This window comes from Nuphar pumila, chromosome 2, assembly GCF_984573655.1.
Source record: "Nuphar pumila chromosome 2, dmNupPumi1.hap1.1, whole genome shotgun sequence".
In the NCBI taxonomy this organism is placed as follows: Eukaryota; Viridiplantae; Streptophyta; class Magnoliopsida; order Nymphaeales; family Nymphaeaceae; genus Nuphar; species Nuphar pumila.
The window spans coordinates 95,465,780-95,485,669 of record NC_143250.1 but is presented as its reverse complement, the minus strand read 5'-3'; the positions used below and the strand labels follow the sequence as shown (position 1 = coordinate 95,485,669).

Below are 19,890 nucleotides of genomic sequence, written 5' to 3'. Positions count from 1 at the left end.
GGTGCTCTACAGTGCTCGTGCACAAATAGTTACTGAATTCACTTTGTTTTATTTGATTGCCAATGTGGCCTATTGGCATCCATGTATGCTGACTGATGAGAGATGGCTGGATAAGATTTAATGTATTTGGGGTTTATGTGTTGGTGTTTGCTGAATTTTCCAAGGCCACATAGAGAACTTTTCTCAACCTTTTGGTTTCTGAACAACCATTAATTGCTTCCATATTAGGGATGGCAGTGGACCGAGGCAGGTGTGGGGGACAAGCTCTTCAGCTCTTCACCCCTGCTCCGTTTCAAAATTTTGCCTTCCATCCCCTTGGCGGGGGGAACTTTGGACCAACATTCCTGGTCTATTCCAGTTTGATGTCCTCCATCCCCGCCCCAAATGGTATGGATTCAGAAGGATCCCTGTTTCCTTTCGGTCCACTGTCATCCCTACCCCACAAAATCTTCTATCCATCCCTTTCTCTCTCTACCCCACAAAACCCCGAACCATTCTCCATTTCATGTCTTCCATCCCCACCTCAAATGGGGCAGGTTCGGATGAATCCTCATTTCTCCCTGATCCACTGCTATCCTTATTCCTTATCTGTTGTGTTGATGTTTTTTGGATAGTCCAAGGGAACAACCCAGCGACTTCACTGGCCTTCCATTGGTAAAATCCCTGATCTCCCCCCTTCCCCTTCCCCTTCCCCTTTCCACTGGAGAGTGCCCCCAGTTTCGGCCTTGCAGCAGGGGATGCCACCAGTGGGTTTCTAACTTGTGACCCCGGTCAACTTGGTGACATTCACATGTCACCTGTTTTTTGATAGGCAAGCTGGGGTTAGGCAGACCCCTACCAGTTATACAAAGGTACCATTGGGATTCAAACTTGCAACGTCCCAACACAAGGTGACCCGCATAACCGCTCTTACATTCACAAGTCTCCCCTACTAGATAAGCGGAGCCCTTGTGGGCCTGTGGTGTTGATGTTGATATGAAGATATTCACATTAAACTTTTGTAGGATGGATTGGCCACAAATCACTTACAAATGTCTTTTTTCCCTTCCTTTACATAGGAAATTGGTGGTTAGAATAAATTGATGAATCAGAGTCCCGATTATTGAACTCTGATATCAATTAGGCATCCCAATATGCAGGCTGCTGAACTATTCAGACTAGTCGAGTGATACAGTATATAATGTGTGAAATGTATTTTTATGTTACCTTCAAATCATGGGTCTTCTGAGTGCTGATAAGATCCAAAATTTTGTTTGTCTGATTCCCTATCTATTGTCTGGTGTACCTTCTATATTCTGCTAAATGTTGTTAGAATCAAATCACGTTGGACAACAATAGACAAATAAACATGAAAGACTAGGTTGGAGGACAACTCTATTGAAACGCCAAAAGAGAATAACAGCATCTTTCATAACACTCATATTACATGAGGTTCAGTATACATGTATGTAACACAATTTCCTTACATGAAAGAGTAGTAGTACAAACCGTCAATACTATTTGCCTCCTTGCACATCAAGGCAAACAATGTTACCATAAGAAAATAATTGGAAAAAAAAAAAAACATATGCACATATGTATGCCTATAAAAAGCTCATATATACTATGGCCTAGCGGGAGCTAAGAAGCCTCCTCAGCATTCATGGCCCTAGTCCTACAATCGTTAGAATTATGTGTCCTGCTGTCCTCTAGAATTGACTCCCCTCAAAGGTCTGCCCAAATTGCCAATTGGCCGGCACCAGATTGTAGCTAGTCACAGTCCTGCCATCGCTGGTGGTCACTTGGAAGGAGAGGGATTGGCCATTTAGGTATGCATTGCTCTGCCAGTTCTGTCCCCAGTTCCTGGACATGGGCTGCCACCCTGTTCTGGACCCCTTGATGGACACTGCGTGGACATCCCCTGCACCCCCAACGTTGGTGATGAGGACCAAGTTGAAGTAAGAGTGGCCATTGATTGTGAACCTTATTCCACCTTTCTTCACACATGGAACCCTGTCAACAACAACAACCAATCAAAAGCATATCAGCCACTTGTTTCCCTTTCAGCAAATATGGGTTTTCAGTGGAAATGCTGATTAAGAGGACTAGGTTGTGATACTTATGAGAAGTACAACCAATTATTACCTTCTGAATGCAACTGGGACAATGCCGGCCCTGTACTGGGCAATTTGCAGGAAAGCAGGCTCAGCCAAGTCAAAGTGTTGCAGTGGAGGGTTGCACCACCCTCCATTGTCATTAGACAAGGCGAAGTTCGGCGGGCAAAAGTTGGTCGCCGTCACCGTGATCGAGCTGGGGAGGCACCACCTGGGGTCATCATTGCACTTCATTTCATAACAGGACCCACAGCTCAGTCCATCATTGAACAAAGCAGTGCTCAGCGCAGCAGTGAGTGTGCCATAGCCCTGGCTGTACAAGTTGCCGTACCCACAAGCTCCCCCTGTATCAACATGAATCATCAGACATTAGAAACCAAAACACTCCTGCAGCTCATGACAATTCATCTTCTTCAACTTACAAAAGGATCAATGCTAGCAGACATTCGGCGTAAAACTTACCCATAGTCCCTGATGCATCACCACCACCATAGAAAGTGGCATGGCCACTCTGCCATCCATTGTCACCATAAGAGCCAGTGGGACAAAAAGCAAACAAGAGGAACAAGAGGATGAAGGAAGTTGGTGCAGTTGTAGGGAAGTAACTAAGGGCAGCCATTGCAACTGTTTTTGAGGAATCCAGAGCAAGAGCTGAACTCTAGATAAGAAAGGAGAAGTTGGATGAGTTTACTTGGGTTAGGCAAGGCAAGGGTCCTATTTATAATACAAAAGAGGGAGGTAGTCGAAGAGAAGATGACTTGGCTGGTTTTCTTTTGTAGAAAGAGACAAAGCTAGAGTCCTACCAAATTTTGCCGGCGAAGTCCCTAGAGACTTAATGTAGTTAACACACAAATGAGGTGCACATGGAAATGTTCGTAGAGACAACCAGTAGCTAACCTCATGGGACCTACTGCATATGCAAGCTCTTTTAGCTAAAAAAACACTTTGGGCCCATGTCCACATGCATGCTCTAATGGGACCATGTACAAGAATGGCCTTGTGATTCACAAGTGATGGGTAGCTGCATGAATCTCCTTTTCTTGTTTGAGGCACCACATGTCATGTTTTAAGACCTACACTACACACACCCACATCCCACAATCAACATTATCCAAAAACCCAATCTTATTTGTAAATGGATGCTAATTACATCATAAGGGAAAGAACTAAGGGGTGTCAATGGGTCCGGACCCTACCCATACCAAACCCTATAGGGTCTAGGGGTGGCAAAATCTGACCCAATCCGCTTCTTAGCCGGGTTAGGGTTTGGCTTAAACAGGTTCGTGTCGTAAACGGGTCAACCTGCCTAACCCGTTTATTAAACGGATCGTGTTCGTGTTAGGGGTATGCCAACCCGTTTGACCTGTTTCATAAACGGGTTAGGCGGGCGGGTCAACCCGTTTACACGAACCCATCAACCCGCAACCCATATATATAACCCTAACTCCTACTTTACACTTTAGTCACCCACCTAACTCCTTCCTACCCAACCACAGTCGAGAGCCCGAGACCTATCCTCTCCACCTCGTTGCCATCATCGCACATGCGCACACCACCACCCTTTTCTCTCCTCCCTCTTGTTCCCCTTCTTGGTTTGGCACCCAAGCAAAACAAGTCCAATGTTTCGTTTCTTGTGCTGAAGGCACCTCATTTTTTGATCTTGAAGAAGGGGTTGGAATAAGTAATAGGTACTTATTCTCGTTTTGTTCTCTGTTTTCGGTTTTCTTCTTTGTTTTCCTCACTATGATGAGCTCTTTTGGTGATTAGAGAAGGACCCATATTTTGGTACGAAGAAAAAGAAGAGTTTTTGGACCAGTGAGAACTGAGAAGGGAAAAAGAAAGATAAGCTCGGGTTTTTGTGCTTCAAGTTATCGAGTCGACCCTTTTAATAAACGGATCACCGTATCGTGTAATTGTGTCGTGTCGACCCTATCCGTTTATTAAATGGGTCATGTTAGTGTTTGTCACATTTGATCCATTTAATAAATGGGCCGTGTTCGTGTTTAGGTATTCTGACCCACCAACCTGTTAACCCGACCCACCAACCAACCGACCCGACCCGATTGCCACCCCTAATAGGGTCTGGATAGGGTGATAAATAAGAAGACCCAATTAAGATCCAGGTCCAGACCCAAAGGTAATAATGGACCCAGGTATAGTTTGTGAAATTTTATACCAAACTCGGGCTCGACCCGAGTACCGATTAAGACCCACAATTTTTCATTGTAAAACTGATAAAAAAGTATTGTTTTACTGGGTATGGCCAGGGTGTCTGGTCCGAGTATGGTTTTTCTTATGATGAGTTCAATTAGACTCGTGTCCGGACCTGATAGGATACCCAAAAATGGAGGCTAGGTATGGTTCCACCTGAGTAAGAACCAAGCCCAACCCGTTGACACCCCTAGGAAGAACCCATTTAATATTAATGATTTTCTTACTCGAAGATTTTAATATCAATGACCAACGTGATGTATTTTGGTCAATATGTAAATAAATCACAAAACCCCATTGCAGTCAAAACTCGGAATTGGGGTCATTGTAAAAAGCAGATAATGTAGGCAGATATCATTGACCAACACTCCCTTAAATGGTGCCCGTGATTATGGTTCATACTTGGTAAAATCTGTCCTGAGAGTGACCTTTCTTTTCGTCTTATAACGTGTTGATCCGGAAACCAAACATGGGAAAATCTTGCCATGTTTTTTTGTGACGAAGGAAAATCCTCATCGAGAACCGGGTCACATAATGGGCCCATCTCCCTGCAAGATAAAACTCTCCGGGATGAGGGCACAACCACCTGGCCTAAAGCAAGATATCAAGTCATAGTGTTGAGGTTGTCGTTCATCACATGGATGAACGGCATCTAAGGCGCCTGTGAGAAATTACCATCAGAGGTGTCTCCGAGATGACTTGATCTTTGGAACTGATCCGCGTAAACTGTGAAGGTGGCCCCAGCATCCAACCATCTTTTGACACGTTACACATACCTCCTCCACATCAGCAACGGTCATGTGAGTATGTGACCCTCACGGTCAAGAATTAAATGAACTGTCTGCCTTTTGATTTGACATCAATATCCGATTTGATTTGGATTTGTTAGGTTCAGTAAAGAAATTCGGATCCCCATGATAACCAGATTGGGATTCGGTAGCAGGTTTGTGTCTCAATCTCAACTGTGATTGAATTTTATATATATATATATATATATATATATGTATGAGTGATGCATAGCTGTCCAATGCCAATAGGATGACGCTATACTGAGCGTCAATTTTAGCAGAAATATATTTACTGGCGTACTAAAAGTGTGCGCCGATCTTTAGCGATGCATTCGAGACTTTTACTGGCGCACTAAAAGCTTTTGCCAAAATTGACGCTGAGCGCCGCGCGATGGACGGGTTGACACTTAAGATAAAATTACATTTAACCTCCTACTTTTATATATAATCACCTTGAGTTACTTTCAATCTTAGCTTGTTGACTCTAACCATTTCTTTTCTTTAAATAGTTGAATGTTACTTTTTGTAGTTGTCATGTAGGTAAAGCCAAATAAGTAACTCTCTTGGAAGAGTTTGATTCTTTAAAATGACACTTTAACCATATATTTTCCTTAAATGACTATCATTTAGTTGTCGCACAGCTATAGCCAATTAAGTAATGCGAAAAGTTTTAATAAGCAGGTGGTTAAATGTTATTTTTTCATAACTTAGCCACCTATACGTAAACATTCCTTTTTTCCATCCAACGCCAAAGCTGGATCAGATTAAACTGCATGGAATTTAGTAATGCCTTGGTCCGAACCAAATTTGGCTCTCTTCTCTCTCAACTAGGGGTGTCAACGGGTTGGGTTTGGTTTGGACCGACAGAAACCATACCCAGACCCGATAGAAACTACATAAACCAGACCCCGTAAAATAATATTTTTTATCATTTTTACATTGAAAAATTGTGGGTCTTAATTGGAACTCAGTTACGGCCTGGGTCTAGTATAAAATTTCACAAACTATACCCGGATTCATGTATTAATCAGACCTTTAGGTCGGGACTCAGGTCTTAATTGGGTCATCCTATTTATCACCATACTCGGACCCTATAGGGTTTGGTATGGGTCAGGTCTGGGTAAAGCCGACCCGTTGACACCCCCTACTCTCAACCCTTGATTTTTCAGAAAACATAAACGCAGATTGTAGATTTATGAAGATGTCATTTTCTTCTTTGCATTCCTCCTTGTTATGCTTGTGGCTAATTAAGAAGTATGCATCATCTAACAAGAAAGGTTCTAAAATGAAAAAAAAACAGTGAAAGGATTTGCAAGTACAAACTGAAAGAATGTTAGGTGCTAACAAGGTTTTCCAATGGCTTCCACTTCCACGAGTTATATGACCAAAAGAAGCATCACCCTCACGAGGTCTACCATATATGAACCCTAAATCAAGGGCACCATTTATGGGAGTGTTGGTCAATCAATGACATCTGCCTACAATCTTTACTTTTCAAAGATTAAAATGAGCCCAATTCTGAATTTTGAATACAATGGGGTTTTGACTTTTGTGTCATTTTCATACTGAGCAAAATGCATTAAGTTGATCATTCGTATTAAATGGGTCCTGTCCCTATGATGCAATTTGCACATAAGATTGAGTTTGGTATAATGCTGGTTGTGGAGTCTTAAAACATGACATGTGGTGCATCAAAAAGGAAAAGAAAATGCATGCAGCTATCAATTTCTTGTGAATTGAGACCATCTTGGTGCATGGTTCCTTTGGATCATGTTTCATGAGGTTTGTCAAGTTCATCATGTGGACATGGGCCATTGTAGGCCAAGACCCAAGAGTATTTTGTAGCTTAAAAAGCATGCATGTGCAGTAGGTCCCATGAGATTAGCTGCTGTCTGTACCCAACATTTCCATGTGCACTTCAACTTGTATGTTAATTACATTAGAAACTCTAAAGGCTTGGCCGGCAAAAATTGGAGAGCCCCTTGTTTTGCCTCTTTATACACGAAGAACCAAGTAATCTCATCTTCATCTACCTCACTTTTCAGCACTATAAATAAGACCTTCCCTTTGCCTAGCACGACCAAACTCATCCAACTTTTCCTTTCATCTCTAGACTTCAGCTCTTGCATTGCATTGGTAAAAAGAGTTGCAATGACTACTGTTAACTTCTTTACATCTGCACCAATTTCCTTCTTCCTCTTGTTTCTCTTGTTTACTCTTTGTCCTATTGGTTCTTATGGTGACTATGGATGGCAAGGTGGTCATGCCACTTTCTATGGTGGAGGTGATGCATCAGGGACTATGGGTAAGTTTTACGCATACCAGCCAGCATTGATCCTTTTGTAAGTTGAAGAAGATGAATTGTCATGAGTTGTAGGACTGTTTTGGTTTCTAATGTCTGATGATTCATGTTGATACAGGGGGAGCTTGTGGGTATGGCAACTTGTACAGCCAGGGCTACGGCACACTCACTGCTGCACTGAGCACTGCTTTGTTCAATGATGGAATGAGCTGTGGGTCCTGTTATGAAATGAAGTGCAATGATGACCCCAAGTGGTGCCTCCCCGGCTCGATCACGGTGACGGCGACCAACTTTTGCCCGCCGAACTTCGCCTTGCCTAATGACAATGGTGGGTGGTGCAACCCTCCACTGCAACACTTTGACTTGGCTGAGCCCGCTTTCCTGCAAATTGCTCAGTACAGGGCCGGGATTGTCCCAGTTGCATTCAGAAGGTAATAATTGGTTCTAGACTTCTAGTCTCATAAGTGTTACAAACTAGTCAGCTCACAAGGGCTTTGCACACCTGGCTAGGTAGGTTAACTTAAGGCTTTCAAGTTGGAGGCCGAGAGTTCGATACCTGAATTGTGCATCTTTTGTGGCAAGGCCTAAGCCAAATGGGATACTATCCCCAGTTGGCTGGGGGGAGTACTTGTGGAGTTTTACACTGCCGACCGCGACTCCAATCCACGACCGTATGGAACATCCGAACCATAACAGTGCTCTCTCCATGTTATATAGAAAAAATACTACAGACTAGTGCTCTTAATGAGCATTTCCTGTTGACAATCCGTATTTGCTGAAAGAAAAACAAGTAGCTGATACACTTTTGATTGGTTGTTGTTGACAGGATCCCATGTGTGAAGAAAGGTGGAATAAGGTTCACAATCAATGGCCACTCTTACTTCAACTTGGTCCTTATCACCAACGTTGGGGGTGCAGGGGATGTGCATGCAGTGTCCATCAAAGGGTCTAGAACCGGGTGGCAGCCCATGTCCAGGAACTGGGGCCAGAACTGGCAGAGCAATGCATACCTAAATGGCCAGTCCCTCTCCTTCCAAGTCACCACAAGCGATGGCAAGACTGTGACTAGCTATGATGTGGTGCCTGCCAATTGGCAATTTGGGCAGACCTTTGAAGGTGGTCAATTCTAGACAAGGATGGCAAGACACATAGCTTTTGGAAAGACAATGAGCAGGACTTGAGCCATGAATGCTGAGGAGGTTTCTTAGCTCCCACTAGGCCATAATATGAGTTTGTTATAGGTATATATATGGGCATGTGATTTTTTTTTTATGATAGCATTGACTGCCCTTGAAGTGCAAAGAGGCAATAGTAGTACTAGCAATTTGTATAACTACTGTTTTATGCAAGGCATTGTGTACATACATGTATACTTGTCTCATTTAATGTGAGATTTATGGAAGAAGCTATTCTCTTTTGGCATTGGCTGGAGTGGTCCACCGACCTTTCCTATCCTGTTTATTTGTTTATTGCCAGCATTTAGCAGAGTGCAGAAAGCACACCAACAGATCAGTTGGGTTTAACTGAAACAAAATGGCAAAAAAAGTTTTATATCAAGTCACAATATAAGATGAACAAGCTAAGTAATTTACCATTGTCTAACATTGGGGCAGAGGTGATGAATTAATGTGACTGAAAGGAGCCTCGCCACTACAATAGTTTGTTTTGGCTGTTTCTTACGAATTGTGATACAGAGGAAACAATAATGGCTGCCAAAAACTTCATGCTTGGAGGTGATGAGTTAATGACTCTTGATGTTTCAAATGTGACAGTTAGCCAGGACTTTGATTTGCTATTAACTGTTCTAGACAATATTTCCTTGTTGGGAAGGATTTCTTAAAAAAGTTGCATTACAAAATGCATTCTGGAAGAGGGATCCCTTGTGGACAATTGACTGCCCTCTTTATGGGTCTGTTCCATCATCTTAGTTTCAAAAGGTTTTTTCCTCATCTCCGCAAAAATAGTAACTCCAATAAACCATGATTCTACCTGAATCTAATCCTAGTGCAACTAGTGAGTTTATACAAACAAAACGCTTCTAAGGTTACCCACACTCTATATTTATCAAACACCACCTCAAAGGAAATCTCTGAGTTTAAGATCATTTATTTTTTTAGATATCATAGTTTTGCAGGAACTTGTTGAAAAGTCCTCATCGAAGGCAAATTTTCACAAAAGGAAAAGGAAAATGAAACTCAAAAGCAGGAAAAGTCTCTCCTGATTTAGTTATTGAATTTGAAAAACAAGTCCCCAGCAGTTCTTTGCAGCCTTGAGCAAGGTTATGATACCCTCTTCTTGAAATCTCCTCCCTGATTTATGTTAATTCTAAAATCTATAACTGGCTGAATTTTCTTGGTTACTACTCAAAATCAAGCATGCTATTTCCATGAATGATTCACTTGAACAACCAGATAGAAGGATGAACTTTTGGGTGGCCATTGGTCTCGTAATTCCCCTGGCCATCTAATTCGGTTCCTAAACAGCATTCAGAAGCTCCATTATTTTGGCAGCAGTAAAATATTACACAAATCACATGCTTATCACTCAACCAATCTGAATAGTTCAGCAGCCTGCAGATTGGGATGCCTAGTGCATGTAATCTTCCAATAATCCGAACCCTAATTCATTCACTTTATTCTAATCACCAATACCCTATGCAAAGGAGGAAAAAAAAGCGCATTCGAAAGTAATCTTTGACCAACCCATCCCACAAAGTAAAATGAGAAAAATCTGCATACCAACATCAATAGAATGGAGAAGAAAATAGTTAAGGGTGACAGCTGCCGATCAGAATCCACTTAGGAAATTAAACAAACACTTTGTGAGCACATGTGAGTAGATCTCAAATATACTAAATATTATGCGACCATCTGTTAACATGCATGGATGGTTTGAACAGTTTCTGCGCGCGAACGAATCAACTGATATGCCAAATCACCGGTCCTTGGTGTTTTGGCATCCTCACCGTCCGTTCCCTTCGTCATTGCCTGACATTATGCTGGGGCTTCGCTGATGCCCCACTTGACGTCACCGTCAGCGGCCTTATTGCCTGTGATTGATCAGACACCCACAACCCCAAATTGCAAATTGGGTGATTTTGCACATCATCAGTTTTCTGTTGAAAGATACTTAGACCTGATCCGCTCTCCATGTGTCCTGTGCGGGTCATGCGACTCACTCTTTGGAGGCAAAACATGAATGCTAGGGGTGTCAACGGGTCGGGTTTGGTTTGGACCCAGGTAGAATCAGACTTAGATCAGATTTTTGAGAATGGTATCGGGTCCGGACCTGGGTCTAATCAGGTTTACTATAGAAAAACCATACTCAAATACGATACATAAACTAAACCCGGACCATACCCAGTAAAACCATATTTTTTTATCGTTTTACATTGAAAAATTGCGGGTCTTAATCAGAACTCTGGTTGGGTCCAAGTCTGGTATAAAATTTCACAAACTATACTGAGGTTCATGTATAAATTGAACTTTTTTTTTTTTTGGATAATTCAAGGGAACAGCCTCACCCCGCGTTACAGACCGCACATTGGCGCTGGCCTCTGTTTACAAATCATGCCAATTCACAATTTTGACCAAAATGGGGTTTTGTGTTGCAATTTCATATTTAACAAAAATGCAATAAGTTGTGGGTTGCCCAAGTGGTTAGGTTGGTTCTTGGGAAGGTGGTAGAGCCCCGTCATGCATGGGATCAATTCTCTGTGGGTTTAGGCACTAAACCAAGGTTTTCTATCTAGAAAGAAATGCTCATTAAATGACTTCTATTCCTAGGCAGGTTCCTCGTCAAAAAAAGGAAAACGCAACAAGTTGGTCATTAGTATTAAATGGATCCAGCCCCACTGATGTGATTAGCAGCAATTTGCACACAAGATTGGGTTTTGGATAATGTTGGTTGTGGGGTTTCTGTATTGGTCGCGAACATGACGTGGTGGCTCAAACAAGAAAAGAAAATGCATGCAGCTAACCATTTCTTGTGAATTGAGACCATTTTGGTGCATGGTCCCTTTGGATCATGTTTCATGTCAAGTTCATCGTGTGGGCATAAGCCATTGTGGGCCTAGATCCTAAGAGCATTTTGTATCTTAAAAAAGCATGCATGTGCAGTAGGTCCCATGAGATTAGCTGCTGGTGGTTTGTACCCAACATTTTCATGTGCACTTCATTTTGCATGTTTATTACTGTCACGGGCTCAGAAGAGAAGGTGTAACAACACAAACTGGGGCCTCTCGAGCTCAGGTTCGTGGATGTTAGTTTCCAGAAATAAATTATCAAAATAACTTCAAGCCATGCTAGAATTTTTTTTTTCATAAGAACTAAAGGTTCATACATCCATCTACAACTATTACCATCTAAATAAAAGTGTCACAATTGCAGGAGTAGAATAAACATAAAATGAATAATACTTTAAACATTGAGAAGTCTGGTGGCAGCTGAGTTAAAGTTCATGGTCAGTTCCTTCTGTTGGCGACAGTCCCTGAACATCTAGTTGTAACCAAGAGAGAGAGAGAGAGTGAGTCTACAACTCAGTAAGTTCTCATTTACAAATTAAACATGACTATTACAACAGTAGTGAGTTTTAAGCTCTTAATCTTAGTTTAGTTTGTTAACTAAGCACACATGTTGTTTATAGATTTTACCCCCTTTACTGTTTCTCTATCATCATTCTCAAAGTAAATATTAACATTCTACTCTAATCGGTTATTATAGAAAATAACCTCCTTGGGCATAATAACTCATGTATACAACTTAGAGTCTACGGTGTTAGCCAGACATATGAACCACTAACAATAATATAGTTCAAACTGGCCTAGACTATGAACTCACAAGTGCTACAGCTGCTCATCGATTGCAAGTCGAAAGTCATAAAGTGCTCATCGATAGCTAGCTGAAGAGCTCGAGAGGCTACACCTGCTTCCAAGGTATTAAAGGAGCTATATATGCCCCCAAGGTTTTGTGGTTCATGCTACATCCTACATGTGTCTAGTGGGCAATTGTCTTTAACTCTTAAGGGTCACCAAAGAATTTCTGGGAAAATCTCGAGGAATGAATAAGGTATACACCCCAAACAATGCCCTAGACCATATCTCACCTAGTAGAGTTCCTTATCATGATCTGTATTGTTATCCTATGCATATTATTCTTTCAACTTTCATTTCTTAACATTAGTGTCTTATACAATCATCAATGCATGTCCACTAACTACTTTTAACATGTAGACACATGTCGTATATCTAAGGATAACATCCCACTACAAAGTTAACTCATTAAGTCACAACACTTACAATGCCCCACCTAAGGCATAAGCATGATATTCTTATGACAAATCCTATCCTAAAACTTTAGAAGTCTACACTCATTTCTCAAAGTCATACATCAACCTTTAACAACATTTTATATGCATTAATGTCATGAATATTTTCATAAAGGATACATTTATAATTTAAATCATGTCATAAAATCAAGAAACATGCATTATCATATTTAAGAATCACACTGAATATCAAGGTTATAGATTTCTAAGCATGCTAAACAGTTGTTCTATTTAAAACAAGATAAGACTAGCATACTTATAATACATGGAATCACATTGCACGATGCTTAAACTAACCATCATGTATTTTTATTTAACTAAAAAGAAATTTGCAAATATTCACTTACTTGGAATGCTTCAAATCAAAGATCGAGCAAGCTTTTTGTGTTCTACCTATCCCCGATGATATATAGAAAGATTTTGGTACCTACTGCTTGAAGAGTGATGCCAGAAAGTGGTGGGACACTAGTTGATCTATGTGATTTATGGGAGTGGCCAACATTTTATGGTAGGCTTTTCGAGGATCATTCCTAGAGACTTACTTCCTTCAACACTCCAGGATTAGGAAGCAGCATGCATTTTTTGAGCTCAAGCAGGGGAGCATGAGTTTGTTAAACTATACTACCAAATTCAGAAGTCTGGAGAGGTATTGCCCCATGCTATTTACAGATGATGAGGCCAGGGCGACTAAGTTAGTGAGGGGTTTGAAAAACAGGCTTAGGTATCGGGTCATGACCAACATGCCATAACCTTTGCTGATGCGATTAAGGCAACTACAACCTTGTTAGCGGAGTGGGAGAAAGGAAAGAAGGAATTGTCCAAGCAGTCGCCTACAAAGACTAAGGATCACCGTAGACAGTATCCTACAGGTGGAAAGAAGTTTGTTCCTCCTACCAAGAGGCAAAAGCAGTAGGCAAGAGAGGTCAGCAATAACAGTCGCAAAAGAGATTTAGGCAGAGGTGCCAAAAGTGCAACAGAGTACACAGTGGACTGACGTGCCCTAAGGAGACCACCGTTTGCTACTACTATGGTGAAAGAGGCCACTTTGCTTGAGACTATTTCAAGAAGTAAGTTGGTGAGGCCCGACAGTAGCCTGGGAGGGCTCAGCCCCAGCGACATCAACAACAACACCAGGTTCAGTAGCAGAACTGGGTGCCAGGACGTGTGTACGCTGCTACAACAGATCAGTTGCAGTCGAATGATTTGGTCTAAGGTACGATTCTTATGGCGGGACAAGCCACTTTAGTTCTTTTTTATAATGGGTCTACTCATTCCTTTGCTTTAATAGATTGTGCTAATAAGTTGGGATTGCCTATAGAACCACTTATCTTTGCTCTTGATGTTCATACCCGGTTGAGAGTAATTCTTTGTGTGATTCTCATTTCTGGGATATAAGTATTGAGTTGCAGGGGCATGTCGTACCTGTCAACCTAGTCCTACTCAATATGAAAGGTTATGATGTCATATTGGGAATGGACTAGTTGTTTGAACATTATGCCAGTATTTTGTGTCGGGAAGGAAAGGTTGTGATATCGAGACCAGATGTCCCTGAGATAGAGTTTAAGATATTCAGACCTACTTTGTGTGGTCGTATCATCTCTGCAGTGAAGGCTCGAAGATGTTTGGATAGAGGACACATTGCCTTTTTTATTAGTATGGTTGGGACAAAGTCTAATGTTTCATTGATAGAGGACCTCGAGATCATCGAGTTCCCACACATTTTTCTTAAAGATCTGTCAAGACTTCCGCCAATCAGAGAGGTGGAGTTCAGTATTGATTTGTTGATTGGGACAATGCCGATTGCTAAGGCACCCTATCATATGGTGCCAACTGAGCTTGAAAAACTCAAGTAGTTGCAGGTGTTGGTAGTTCATAGATTTGTTAGACTGAGTGTTTCGCCTTGAGGAGCACCGATTTTATTTGTTAAAAAGAAAGATGGATCTATGAGGTTATGCATAGACTATTGTATGCTCAACAAAGCCATCATTAATAATAAATATCTATTGCCCAAGATTGAGGATTTACTCGACCAGTTGCACAGAGCGAAGATATTTTCAAAGATCAATCTTTGTTCTAGCTACCATCAACTTCGAGTGAAGGATGACGATGTCCATAAGGCCGCTTTTCGAACAAGATATGGACACTACAAGTTTGTGGTGATGCCATTTGAGCTTATGAATGTCCCATCTGCATTCATGGATTTGATGAATCAGGTGTTTCGTCCCTACCTTGATTCCTTTGTTATTGTCTTTATAGACGATATTTTGGTATACTCTGAGAGTAGAGAATAACATTGAAATCACTTGAGGATTGTACTCAGTACACTCACGGAACACCAGTTGTATGCCAAGTTCTCTAAATGTGAGTTTTGGCTCGAGAAGGTTATATTCTTGGATCATGTGATCTCGAAGGATGGTGTTGTCATAGACCCTATTAAGGTAATTGAGTCTTTCTAACTATTGTTTCGATGTGATAAATTTCTAAAATTATATTTTTGTTGAATAATTTTGTATGCTTTTGAAGGTGAATGCAGTCTTAGACTAGGAGCAACTGAAGAACATCTATGACATTAGGAGTTTTCTTGGATTAATGAGCTATTATAGACGTTTTATCCAAGACTTCTCACAGATAGCTCTGCGGATAACTAAGCTCTTAAGTAAGGGAACCAAGTTTGAGTGGGACGCCAAGTGCGAGGAGAGCTTTCAGACTTTGAAGAAGAAGCACATGTCTGCTCCAGTTTTGGCTCTGTCGTTTGGCAGCGGAGGTTTTATGGTTTACATTGATGCCTCCGACGCTAGCTTAGGATGTGTTCTTATGCAGCATGAGAACGTTATTGTTTATGTGTCTCATTAGCTTAAGATTCATGAGAGAAATTACCATGTTCATGATCTAGAGTTGGTGGCAGTTATCTTCACATTAAAAATATGACACCACTATTTATATGGAGAGAAGTTCAAAGTATTCTTAGATCATAAATGTCTGAAATACTTATTCTCTTAGAAGGAGCTCAACATGAGGCATCGAAGGTGGTTGAAGTTCATCAAAGACTATGAGTTTATTATCTCTTACCATCTAGAGAAGGCCAATATGTTAGCTGATGTGCTTAGTAGAAACACATGAGGTATTCCGACCAGTTTGTTGGAAGCAGGGTGAAAATTGTTGGAAGATTTTGTGACATGGCGGATCTTTGTGGTTGATGCAGAGGTGATTTAGTTATCCAGCATGACCATTCAGTCTGATCTCATTGCTCGAATCATCGATGCCTAGAAAGAAGACCCCAGTGTGAGAGATTGTAGGCTCTTGATCTGCTGAAGCATTCATCCTTTAAGTAGAAAAAAGATGGGAGTATATAGATAAAAGGGCATATTTGGGTTGCTAACGATCTCAAATTGAAAGAAGAACTACTAGATGAGGCTTATAGAGCCAAGTACACCATATATCCGGGTAGCACTAAGATATTTAAGGACTTGCGGAGGAGGTATTGGTGTTATGAAATAAAGCAAGAGATCGCAAGGTAGATAGTTTTAATAGATTCTGAATAACTTTATGATATTTTATGAATTTATGTGACCTTGCCATTGTTTTATTTCGCAAGGTTTGTCTCAAGATGTTTGACTTGCCAACAGGTCAAAATCAAACATCAAAGACCCAGTGGTACTATGCAGTTAATGGAGATCCTGCAGTAAAAATGGGAGGAGATCACGATGGATTTTGTGGTAGGTTTACCCAAGACTCGACTTCAGCATGATGCGATTTGGGTGATTGTCGACAGACTCACCAAATTGATACACTTTTTACCCATCCAGATTAGTCAGTCATTAGATAACTTAGCAGAGTTATATATCTAGGAGATAGTTCTATTGCACGACATTCTCTTATCGATTATATCTAACCAAGACCCTTGTTTTACTTCTCATTTTGAGGGACAGTTGCATAAAGCTCTGAGTACAAAGCTAAAGTTCAGTACAACTTTTCATCCCCAGATTGACGGACAATCAGAGCATATGATACAAACCCCTTAAGATATGTTGTGATCTTACGCACTCGATTGGAAGGATGATTATGATATGAATCTAGCGTTAGCTGAGTTTACGTATAACAATAGTTATCACGCAAGTATTAGGATAGCTCCATATGAGGCTCTTTACGGATGACTTTGTCGATCCCCAGTTTACTAGGATGAGGTTGGTGAGTGTGCAGTGGAGTCACCCATCGTATTGCAGCACTATAATGAGTAGGTTTAGAGAATTCTCGATAGACTACATGTGGCAGAGAGTCGATAGAAGTGTTATGCAGATAGGCATCACAGAGAGCTCACTTTTGTGATGAAAGATTTCATGTTTGTCAGGGTGTCTCCTACCAAAAGTGTGTTCCGATTCAGAAAGAAAGGAAAGTTGAGTCCTAGATATGTCAGACCATTTGAGATTCTAGAGTAGATAGGTGAGGTTGCATATCGAGTAGTGCTACCTCCTGAGTACTCACACATACATGATGTTTTTCTTGTGTCTATGCCGAAGAAGTATGTTCCAAATCTCACACATGATCCAATACGAAGATGTGAGCATCAGGGAAGATTTGATCGTTGAATAGAGTCCCGTAGCGATCGTTGATCAGAAAGAACAAAGATTGAGGACGAAGACTATTTTTTTAATGAAAGTACGGTGGCAGCATCATGGTATCAAAGAGTGCACTTCGGAGCCTGAAGCTAGTATGCAGGAGAAATATCCCCATTTGTTTTGAGTCTCACTTATATCAAATTTTGGAGATGAAATTCTTTTTAAGAAGGGTAGGATGTGAAACCCAAGATTTTTCTTTCGTAATTAAAGTGAATAAATGATGAATTATTGGTGCATCTATGACTATATTGAGAATTCTTGATTTTCTTGATTTTGATTAATTATGAATTTCTGTCTCAAGTTATGAAGAATATTGCAAGAATAATTGTAAAATTTAAAAGTAAGTGCTTTTAGATTTTGGATTTGGATCTAAATTCGGCATTTTGATCCCATATAGATCTGAGGTGACATTTGAATTGGATCCAATTTAAAATATTAATTGGATCCAATGGTAATGGATTAGACCCTCATAGGGGACGTCCTATGTGGACCCCATTTGGATCCAAGAGTCCATATGGGCTAAAATCTTATCTAGTTTTAATTTAGATAAATAAATAAAAGAGATAATTAAGATTTTAATTAGAAAATTAAATTAAATTAAATTATTAATTAAGATATTAAAGAGGGTGGGATATCCCATACCTCTTGAATAGATAAAAATTAGTTGGATTTGTTAGTGGTTAGTGGTTAGTGGTTAGTTGTAAAATAGTCAAACTTAAGAATCCTAATCAAATAAAATTTTAAGAAAATCAAATAACAAATGAGAAAGGAGTCTAGGAGATAAACTTTTAACCAGGTGAGGACTCATCTCCCCGTCCACACGATTTTGGAGGAGAGAGACCTAACCCACTTAGAAGTCTGGGCTGGTGAGAGGGTTACTTATACCCCTCCCACATGCTCCTCTCATTTTTTCAGAAAATCTCTCTCTCTCTCTCTCTCTCTTTCTCTCTCTCTCTCTCTCCTCTTTTTCTTTTTGTTCTTCCTCTTCCACTTCTCCTAAAAATGCTTAGGAGGCCTGAAGTTGTAGTGAGCAACCATTAAACATGCAAAAACTTTGTTGGTGGTGGTGTAGAGATCGGACTACCCAATTTCCTTGTGGTTTAGCGAATCAATCAATTTTTAGGTAAGATTTATGTAGTAGATGTTTTATACATATACCAAGCATGCATATATATAATATAATATTTTAGAGGTGCATTTATATATTTAGATCAGTTATACATGTTTTCCTTTATGAAGAAAGTGTTATTTGAATTTGCAAACTGTGAATCATGGGTTTTTTATCAAAATGATTTTGAAAAGCTTGTCTAAATAAGGCTTCTTTATTGATTCAGGTTAGATTCAGTCATAACATGTTTATTTTTCATCAAAATTATTTTTAACAAAAATGTTTTCTGAGAAACCTAAGTTTGAGATGACTTGTAAATTATTCCTGACCAGTTTAAAAAATAATTCAGTATCTCTAAGAATATCAGTTCAAAAGATCTAAATAAAAATACTGGGTTAATCAACACATATTGAGATTAATTTTAACATCTTGTTTTACCTTATTTGGATTTGTATTGAGTAAAAAACATCCATCCTAACAGAGCTTTAGTTTCAGGCTCTGGTTACAGGTCTGTTTCGACCTGTCACTTTTGAAAGGTATATAAGCTAAGCAAAATCACTTTGAATATTTTATAAACATTTTGTTTGAAGTGTAACATATAACAAAAGATCGTGTAAAAAGGGTTTGGTCAAAAAAGTTTTCTATAAATTCTAAGAAAATCATTAATTTGATAAAAAGCCCGCAGTTTACAGATTCTGGATTGAAACTCTATCAGAATAGGGTTCAGTAGACGATTTGTAATTATTTTTTTACTTATTATTTTTAAGATTGGTTTGTTGAGTTGTATTCTTGACAGGTACAATCATCCACAATAAAAATATGGTGATTTTATATACAAACTGTTATTTTTGGTAGATTTTATAAAAATGGGTTATCAAAGATCCAAATTTCCCCGATGACTTGTATTTGGGATTAGATAGTACCATGTTATGATCCTATTATTTTACTATTTTTTTTATATTTTGTATATTATCAATGTTAAGACGCCTTATTGAATCATAAACAAAGAGCCAAACACTGAGAAAGAACTAAATTTGAATTTGTGCAAGTTATAGTTGAAAGATTTTGCAAAATCTTGATTGTTATGCAAATTAACTGTTTTGGTTTATTCCAAAGAAGGGTATTTTTATTTATATGTCTGTTTAACATGTTTAACTTGTTAAATAACCGAAATCATACTTGACTTAATAAAAATCGAATGGTTTGTATTTAAGAGAATCAAAACCCTGATTTCTCATAAATCGATTTAGGGTTTTGGGCACTTTCTTGGAATTTTGATTCTTATAAATGCATACTTTTTCTGCCCCAAGCAAAACACTTTGCCACTTTTTCTACCCCTTAAAAAGATGAAAAAGTCCTCCTCTATAGTGCCTTTATTAAGGCGGAAAGCTACTCTGCAGAGTGGAGCGTCCGCCAGTCCGCGTTCTGGAGAGAGGCTATATCGTCA

General features: G+C 39.9%; 2 protein-coding genes across 2 annotated transcripts; one reads left to right on the top strand and one right to left on the bottom strand.

Moving 5' to 3' along the window:
- Positions 1–1,377: 1,377 nt before the first annotated feature.
- On the bottom strand, positions 1,378–2,786 carry LOC149846229 (expansin-A4-like). Its single transcript, XM_089997894.1, has 3 exons — positions 2,556–2,786; positions 2,125–2,437; positions 1,378–1,992 (listed from the first exon to the last, which is right to left on the bottom strand). The coding sequence occupies exons 1-3, from the start codon at positions 2,710–2,712 to the stop codon at positions 1,689–1,691; spliced, it is 774 nt and encodes a 257-aa protein (XP_089854020.1). The 5' UTR covers positions 2,713–2,786; the 3' UTR covers positions 1,378–1,688.
- A 4,379-nt stretch (positions 2,787–7,165) lies between these two features.
- LOC149846228 (expansin-A4-like) lies at positions 7,166–8,816 on the top strand. The gene is made up of 3 exons (XM_089996261.1): positions 7,166–7,397; positions 7,513–7,825; positions 8,221–8,816. The coding sequence occupies exons 1-3, from the start codon at positions 7,244–7,246 to the stop codon at positions 8,522–8,524; spliced, it is 771 nt and encodes a 256-aa protein (XP_089852387.1). The 5' UTR covers positions 7,166–7,243; the 3' UTR covers positions 8,525–8,816.
- The last annotated feature ends 11,074 nt before the right edge of the window (positions 8,817–19,890 follow it).

Excerpts from the sequence above, each read along its gene's own strand:
- LOC149846229 (XM_089997894.1), bottom strand. The coding sequence starts at position 2,712 with ATGGCTGCCCTTAGTTACTTCCCTACAACTGCACCAACTTCCTTCATC. Across the intron at positions 2,438-2,555 it reads TGATGCATCAGGGACTATGG|GGGGAGCTTGTGGGTACGGC; the intron begins GTAAGTTTTACG and ends ATGTTGATACAG. Across the intron at positions 1,993-2,124 it reads GTCCCAGTTGCATTCAGAAG|GGTTCCATGTGTGAAGAAAG; the intron begins GTAATAATTGGT and ends TGTTGTTGACAG.
- LOC149846228 (XM_089996261.1), top strand. The coding sequence starts at position 7,244 with ATGACTACTGTTAACTTCTTTACATCTGCACCAATTTCCTTCTTCCTC. Across the intron at positions 7,398-7,512 it reads TGATGCATCAGGGACTATGG|GGGGAGCTTGTGGGTATGGC; the intron begins GTAAGTTTTACG and ends ATGTTGATACAG. Across the intron at positions 7,826-8,220 it reads GTCCCAGTTGCATTCAGAAG|GATCCCATGTGTGAAGAAAG; the intron begins GTAATAATTGGT and ends TGTTGTTGACAG.